This window comes from Conger conger, chromosome 6 (assembly GCF_963514075.1).
Source record: "Conger conger chromosome 6, fConCon1.1, whole genome shotgun sequence".
NCBI lineage: Eukaryota > Metazoa > Chordata > Actinopteri > Anguilliformes > Congridae > Conger > Conger conger.
In genome coordinates, this window is record NC_083765.1 from 1,287,701 (window position 1) to 1,296,357 (window position 8,657).

Here is an 8,657-nt window from a genome sequence, read left to right on the forward strand (position 1 = left end):
GCATGGTGTCCCCACCTCCCCTTTAAGACAAGCAGGTTACCCGCACCTCCCCTTTAAGCCCGGCAGGGTGTCCCCGCACCTCCCCTTTAAGACCAGCAGTATACCCGCACCTCCCCTTTAAGACCAGTAGGGTGTCCCCACCTCCCCTTTAAGACCAGCAGGGTACCCGCACCTCCCCTTTAAGACCAGCATGGTGTCCCCACCTCCCCTTTAAGACCAGCATGGTGTCCCCACCTCCCCTTTAACCCCAGCAGTATACCCGCACCGCCCCTTTAAGGCACGGTTACTGCATGTCCAATGTTTCGCTAGCTCTCACCTGGCCCTCCTGCCCCCAGGTGAAGTCGGAGGTGCGGCGGCTAAAGGGGATCCCCTCGCTGGTGTCCCTGCTGGATAACCCCCGTAAGGAGGTGCACCACTCTGCCTGCGGGGCGCTGAAGAACATCTCCTACGGCCGCGACGCCGACAACAAGATCGCCATCAAGAACTGCGACGGCGTCCCCGCACTCGTGCGTCTGCTGAGGAAGGCCCGCGACCAGGACCTGACCGACACCATCACAGGTAACTACACACCTGTATAATACACCATCACAGGTAACTACACACCTGTATAATCCACCATCACAGGTAACTACACACCTGTACCCCATACACCATCACGGGTAACTACACACCTGTACCCAATACACCATCACAGGTAACTACACACCTGTATAATACACCATCACAGGTAACTACACACCTGTACCCCATACACCATCACAGGCAACTACACACCTGTTCCCCATACACCATCACAGGTAACTACACACCTGTATAATCCACCATCACAGGTAACTGCACACCTGTATAATCCACCATCACAGGTAACTACACACCTGTACCCCATACACCATCACAGTTAACTACACACCTGTATCCAATACACCATCACAGGTAACTACACGCCTGTACCCAATACACCATCACAGGTAACTACACACCTGTACCCAATACACCATCACAGGTAACTACACACCTGTACCCCATACACCATCACAGGTAACTACACACCTGTACCCCATACACATCACAGGTAACTACACACCTGTATAATCCACCATCACAGGTAACTACACACCTGTATAATCCACCAACACAGGTAACTACACACCTGTATAATCCACCAACACAGGTAACTACACACCTGTATAATCCACCATCACAGGTAACTACACACCTGTATAATCCACCAACACAGGTAACTACACACCTGTATAATCCACCAACACAGGTAACTACACACCTGTATAATCCACCATCACAGGTAACTACACACCTGTATAATCCACCATCACAGCTAACTACACACCTGTATAATCCACCATCACAGGTAACTACACACCTGTATAATCCACCATCACAGGTAACTACACACCTGTACCCCATACACCATCACAGGTAACTACACACCTGTACCCCATACACCATCACAGGCAACTACACACCTGTACCCCATACACCATCACAGGTAACTACACACCTGTACCCAATACACCATCACAGGTAACTACACACCTGTATAATCCACCATCACAGGTAACTACACACCTGTACCCCATACACCATCACAGTTAACTACACACCTGTACCCCATACACCATCACAGGTAACTACACACCTGTACCCCATCACAGGTAACTACACACCTGTACCCCATACACCATCACAGGTAACTACACGCCTGTTCCCAATACACCATCACAGGTAACTACACACCTGTACCCCATACACCATCACAGGTAACTACACGCCTGTTCCCAATACACCATCACAGGTAACTACACACCTGTACCCCATACACCATCACAGGTAACTACACACCTGTATAATCCACCATCACAGGTAACTACACACCTGTACCCAATACACCATCACAGGTAACTACACACCTGTACCCCATACACCATCACAGGCAACTACACACCTGTACCCCATACACCATCACAGGTAACTACACACCTGTACCCAATACACCATCACAGGTAACTACACACCTGTATAATCCACCATCACAGGTAACTACACACCTGTACCCAATACACCATCACAGGTAACTACACACCTGTACCCCATACACCATCACAGGTAACTACACACCTGTACCCCATCACAGGTAACTACACACCTGTACCCCATACACCATCACAGGTAACTACACACCTGTACCCAATACACCATCACAGGTAACTACACACCTGTACCCCATACACCATCACAGGTAACTACACACCTGTATAATCCACCATCACAGGTAACTACACACCTGTATAATCCACCAACACAGGTAACTACACACCTGTATAATCCACCAACACAGGTAACTACACACCTGTACCTGTACGCACTCCTACACCTGACTGACAGGTAGCTCTACACTGCTGTATTGTCTGAGCTGAAGGCAGCTGTGTGTTGTTGCCCCGCTCCCCAGGTACGCTGTGGAACCTGTCGTCTCACGACTCGGTGAAGATGGAGATGGTGGACCACGCCCTGAACGCGCTGAGCACGGAGGTGATGGTGCCGCACTCGGGCTGGGAGCGCGGGGGCGAGGCCGAGAGCTGCAAGCCCCGGCACCTGGAGTGGGAGGCCTCGCTGACCAACACCACCGGCTGCCTGCGGTACGCCCTGCCCTCACCCCTCACCCCTCACCCCTGACCCCTGACCCCTCGCCCTTGTGACCAGGTTATAACCCAGCGTCAGTATTGGCAGAAAGATCTGTTGCTGCCCAGCAGGCTGTGCTTCTTGTGCTTCGCAGAAGTGTAACCGCCCTGCAGCCTCGCCCAACCGCACTAAAGCCGCACCCAACGGCCCAACCGCCCTGCAGCCTCACCCAACCGCCCTGCAGCCTCACTCAACCGCCCTGCAGCCTCACTCAACCGCCCTGCAGCCTCACCCAACCGCCCAACAGCCTCGCCCAACCCCCTCACCCAACCGCACAACCGCACTACAGCCTCACCCAACAGCCTCAGCCAACCGCCCAACCACACTACAGCCTCACCCAACCCCCCAACCACACTACAGCCTCACTCAACCGCCCTGCAGCCTCACTAAACCGCCCTGCAGCCTCACCCAACAGCCTCACCCAACCGCCCTGCAGCCTCACTAAACCGCCCTGCAGCCTCACTAAACCGCCCTGCAGCCTCACCCAACAGCCTCACCCAACCGCCCAACAGCCTCACTAAACCGCCCTGCAGCCTCACCCAACAGCCTCACCCAACCACACTACAGCCTCACTCAACCGCCCTGCAGCCTCACTAAACCGCCCTGCAGCCTCACCCAACAGCCTCACCCAACCACACTACAGCCTCACTCAACCGCCCTGCAGCCTCGCCCAACCGCACTACAGCCTCGCCCAACCGCCCTGCAGCCTCGCCCAACCGCACTACAGCCTCGCCCAACCGCCCTGCAGCCTCGCCCAACCGCCCTGCAGTAACACCCAACCGCCCAACCACACCGCAGCAACACCCAACCACACTGCAGTCTCGCCCAACCACACTGCGGTCACACCAAATGCCACATTAGCGTTTGTGTTGGTCTTCGTGCTGTAGTGGCTGACTTTACCATGTGCACTGGACTTGATGTTCATGGCTGTGTTGTGTGTGTGGGTTGTACCTTATCGGACCGGCTCTGCCGTTCTCATGACCTTGGGGATGCACTGAGTGTACATGGCTTTGGATAAAAGTGTCTGCTCGGTTAATGTGACCGCCCCCCCCCCCCCCCCCCCCCCCCAGGAACGTGAGCTCTGAACGCAGCGAGGCTCGCCGCAAGCTCAGGGAGTGCTCCGGATTGGTGGACTCAGTTATGTACATCGTCCAATCACAGATCGACCGCAAAGACGTGGATAACAAGGTGTGTGTGAGTGTGTGTGTGTGTGAGTGTGTGTGTGAGTGTGTGTGTGTGAGTGTGTGTGTGTGAGTGTGTGTGAGTGTGAGTGTGTGTGAGTGTGTGAGTGTGAGTGTGAGTGTGAGTGTGTGTGAGTGTGAGTGTGAGTGTGAGTGTGAGTGTGAGTGTGAGTGTGAGTGTGAGTGTGAGTGTGAGTGTGTGAGTGTGTGAGTGTGTGAGTGTGTGAGTGTGTGAGTGTGTGAGTGTGTGAGTGTGTGAGTGTGAGTGTGAGTGTGAGTGTGAGTGTGAGTGTGAGTGTGAGTGTGTGAGTGTGTGAGTGTGTGAGTGTGTGAGTGTGAGTGTGAGTGTGAGTGTGAGTGTGTGTGTGTGTGTGTGTGTGAGTGTGAGTGTGAGTGTGAGTGTGAGTGTGAGTGTGAGTGTGAGTGTGAGTGTGAGTGTGTGTGTGTGTGTGTGTGTGAGTGTGAGTGTGAGTGTGAGTGTGAGTGTGAGTGTGAGTGTGAGTGTGTGTGTGTGTGTGTGTGTGTGTGTGTGTGTGTGTGTGTGTGAGAGTGAGAGTGAGAGTGAGAGTGAGAGTGAGACATAAGGATGTTGTGGTTCCGTTTCTCTCAGCTGACGGACAGCAGTGTATGTATGTATGTATGTCTGTGTTATCGGGGGTGACAGCATGTTGTGTTTCTCAGCTGACGGAGAACAGCGTTTGCCTGCTGAGGAACCTGTCCTATCACGTTCATCGTGAGGTTCCCGGGTTCGAGCGGTACGAAGAGGCCGCGCCCATCAGCCAGGGCTCCGCCCCCAGCTCACAGAAGACTGGCTGCTTCAGTTCCCGCAAGGGCAAAGGTCAGTGTGCCACGACCCCCGAACAGTGTGTGTGAGTGTGTCAGTGTGAGTGCTCTGCTGCAGGGATGGGCTCTGAAGATCTACATTTTGAGGGTTTTTCTTGTTCATGAATCAAATCTGTGTTTATGTCCTGTGTCAGAGGCTCAGAGTCTTGGCTCTGTCTCCTGTGCGATGTTATACTGCCTGTTGCTTAAAGGGTGTTGGGACTTGGGTGTCTGGGTCATTTCTCATCGCAAAATCTCTCTCCCTCTCTCTCCCCTAATTTACCCTTCATTTCCCGATTCTTCCTCTCCTTGCTCTTCCCTCTTGCTGGCTTCTCTCCTGGTAGACGAGTGGTTTTCCAAAGGTAAGCCTTTTTCTTTTATCTGTTTGTGTGCGGCCCTGTCTTGACTCACTGGCTGTCTGTGTGTGAGAGACTGTATATCTCTTTGTATCTGTCTGACTGTCTCTGTGCAGTGAGTCACCCCCCCCCCCCCCCCCCTCTGGAATGTGCTGCTCTGTGGCTCTGAAGCTCACTAAAGCGCTGTGTAAATGTTTAACACTGTGGCTCTGATAAGACGCAGTTTCTTAGGAAGCAGAGTGTTTTATTTCCAGTCCATTGAGGACAGCTCCAGGTTGACTGGTTGTCTGGCTTCTTACAATTCGGCCTGCATTTTGATTGGTCAATGTGTTGACTCTGTGGTAGTCATTGTGTTGACTCTGTGGTAGTCATTGTGCCTGATTGGCTAATGTGCTAAATATGCAGTAGTGCTTGTTCCTGATTGGTTAACTGTGCTCTGTTGTGTTTAGGCCAGAAAGACTCTGATGACATCGCCGCGGACATGATTGACATTCCAAAGAGAACTACACCTGCGAGAGGTAACCTGACACGCCCAACACACCTGCCATCAAATCTAACGGAGGTCAAGTCTGAGTAACTGTAGCACAGTCGTCTGACTGCTTTCAGTCTCCTCTGGGTCTGCTCGCAGTGTGCAGTGGAACTCACTGGTCTAGCGTCTGCAGCAAGGCGTCTCCTGCTGTGCGTTAAAAGAAGTTAGCGATTGTCCTCCGACACATTCAAACTTCTTTTCTGTTCGCTGCTAATTATGCTAATTAACGCTGTTATAATGCACTTTAATCATTAATGTGGTCAGCAGCTAATCAGTGTGGTCAGCAGCTAGTCAGTGCGGTCATTACATTACATTACATTACATTATTGGCATTTTGACGTACAGTTGATTAGACTAAGCAGGAGACAATCCTCCCCTGGAGCAATGTAGGGTTAAGGGCCTTGCTCAAGGGCCCAACGGCTGTGCGGATTTTATGGTGGCTACACCGGGATTAGAACCACCAACCTTGTGTGTCCCAGTCATTTACCTTAACCACTAGGCTACAGGCCGCGGTCAGCAGCTAATCAGGTCTAACTCGGGTCCATTTGTATTAAAAAGGTGTGGGTGTTGTGATGTTAAAATCGTTCAGCAGTCGGTGTTTGCTGTGTGGTGAGTGGACCGTGTCTCTGCAGGGTATGAGCTGCTGTTCCAGCCGGAGGTGGTGCGCGTTTACACCTCCCTGCTGAAGGAGAGCAAGAACCCCGTGGTGCTGGAAGCTGCCGCCGGAGCCGTGCAGAACCTGTGCGCCGGCCGCTGGACTGTGAGTGAGAGCCTCCCGTCTGTCTCTCTCTGAGCGCCTCCCGTCTGTCTCTCTGTGAGCGCCACCCGTCTGTCTCTCTGTGAGCGCCACCTGTCTGTCTCTCTGTGAGCGCCTCCCGTCTGTCTCTCTGTGAGCGCCACCCGTCTGTCTCTCTGTGCGCGCCTCCCGTCTGTCTCTCTGTGCGCGCCTCCCGTCTGTCTCTCTGTGAGCGCCTCCCGTCTGTCTCTCTGTGAGCGCCTCCCGTCTGTCTCTCTGTGAGCGCCTCCCGTCTGTCTCTCTGTGAGCGCCTCCCGTCTGTCTCTGAGCGCCACCCGTCTGTCTCTCTGTGAGCGCCACCCGTCTGTCTCTCTGTGAGCGCCACCTGTCTGTCTCTCTGTGAGCGCCTCCCGTCTGTCTCTCTGAGCGCCACCCGTCTGTCTCTCTGTGAGCGCCACCTGTCTGTCTCTCTGTGAGCGCCACCCGTCTGTCTCTCTGTGAGCGCCACCCGTCTGTCTCTCTGTGAGCGCCACCCGTCTGTCTCTCTGTGAGCGCCACCCGTCTGTCTCTGTGAGCGCCTCCCGTCTGTCTCTCTGTGAGCGCCTCCCGTCTGTCTCTCTGTGAGCGCCACCTGTCTGTCTCTGTGAGCGCCACCTGTCTGTCTCTCTGTGAGCGCCTCCCGTCTGTCTCTCTGTGAGCGCCTCCCGTCTGTCTCTCTGTGAGCGCCACCCGTCTGTCTCTCTGTGAGCGCCACCCGTCTGTCTCTCTGTGAGCGCCACCTCTCTGTCTCTCTGTGAGCGCCACCTGTCTGTCTCTCTGTGAGCGCCACCTGTCTGTCTCTGTGAGCGCCACCCGTCTGTCTCTGTGAGCGCCACCCGTCTGTCTCTCTGTGAGCGCCACCCGTCTGTCTCTGTGAGCGCCACCCGTCTGTCTCTCTGTGAGCGCCACCCGTCTGTCTCTCTGTGAGCGCCTCCTGTCTGTCTCTGTGAGCGCCACCCGTCTGTCTCTCTGTGAGCGCCACCTGTCTCTCTCTGTGAGCGCCACCTGTCTGTCTCTCTGTGAGCGCCACCCGTCTGTCTCTCTGTGAGCGCCACCTGTCTGTCTCTCTGTGAGCGCCACCTGTCTGTCTCTCTGTGAGCGCCTCCCGTCTGTCTCTCTGTGAGCGCCTCCCGTCTGTCTCTCTGTGAGCGCCTCCCGTCTGTCTCTCTGTGAGCGCACCTGTCTGTCTCTCTGTGAGCGCCTCCTGTCTGTCTCTCTGTGAGCGCCACCCGTCTGTCTCTCTGTGAGCGCCTCCTGTCTGTCTCTGTGAGCGCCACCCGTCTGTCTCTCTGTGAGCGCCACCCGTCTGTCTCTCTGTGAGCGCCACCCGTCTGTCTCTCTGTGAGCGCCACCCGTCTGTCTCTCTGTGAGCGCCACCCGTCTGTCTCTGTGAGCGCCACCCGTCTGTCTCTCTGTGAGCGCCTCCCGTCTGTCTCTCTGTGAGCGCCACCCGTCTGTCTCTCTGTGAGCGCCACCTGTCTGTCTCTGTGAGCGCCTCCCGTCTGTCTCTCTGTGAGCGCCTCCCGTCTGTCTCTCTGAGCGCCACCCGTCTGTCTCTCTGTGAGCGCCACCCGTCTGTCTCTCTGTGAGCGCCACCCGTCTGTCTCTCTGTGAGCGCCACCCGTCTGTCTCTCTGTGAGCGCCTCCCGTCTGTCTCTCTGTGAGCGCCACCCGTCTGTCTCTCTGTGAGCGCCACCCGTCTGTCTCTCTGTGAGCGCCTCCCGTCTGTCTCTCTGTGAGCGCCACCCGTCTGTCTCTCTGTGAGCGCCACCCGTCTGTCTCTCTGTGAGCGCCACCCGTCTGTCTCTGTGAGCGCCACCCGTCTGTCTCTCTGTGAGCGCCACCCGTCTGTCTCTCTGTGAGCGCCACCCGTCTGTCTCTCTGTGAGCGCCACCCGTCTGTCTCTCTGTGAGCGCCACCCGTCTGTCTCTCTGTGAGCGCCACCCGTCTGTCTCTGTGAGCGCCACCCGTCTGTCTCTCTGTGAGCGCCACCCGTCTGTCTCTGTGAGCGCCACCCGTCTGTCTCTCTGTGAGCGCCACCCGTCTGTCTCTCTGTGAGCGCCACCCGTCTGTCTCTGTGAGCGCCACCCGTCTGTCTCTCTGTGAGCGCCACCCGTCTGTCTCTCTGTGAGCGCCACCCGTCTGTCTCTGTGAGCGCCTCCCGTCTGTCTCTCTGTGAGCGCCTCCCGTCTGTCTCTCTGTGAGCGCCTCCCGTCTGTCTCTCTGTGAGCGCCTCCCGTCTGTCTCTCTGTGAGCGCCTCCCGTCTGTCTCTCTGTGAGCGCCTCCCGTCTGTCTC

At 55.7% G+C, this 8,657-nt stretch overlaps 1 protein-coding gene across 8 annotated transcripts in view; it reads left to right on the plus strand.

Moving 5' to 3' along the window:
- The window catches only part of ctnnd1 (catenin (cadherin-associated protein), delta 1), a 34,607-nt gene that overhangs the window by 20,711 nt on the left and 5,239 nt on the right, over positions 1-8,657 (plus strand). For 7 of the 8 annotated variants that reach the window (XM_061244546.1, XM_061244550.1, XM_061244548.1 and 4 more), the window contains 7 exons: positions 336-558; positions 2,468-2,654; positions 3,768-3,885; positions 4,560-4,716; positions 5,045-5,062; positions 5,506-5,574; positions 6,218-6,345. In XM_061244546.1, coding sequence (XP_061100530.1) covers positions 336-558; positions 2,468-2,654; positions 3,768-3,885; positions 4,560-4,716; positions 5,045-5,062; positions 5,506-5,574; positions 6,218-6,345 — 900 coding nt within the window. The remainder of the gene's footprint in view (positions 1-335; positions 559-2,467; positions 2,655-3,767; positions 3,886-4,559; positions 4,717-5,044; positions 5,063-5,505; positions 5,575-6,217; positions 6,346-8,657) is intronic. The other variant, XM_061244544.1, reaches the window with a different exon arrangement.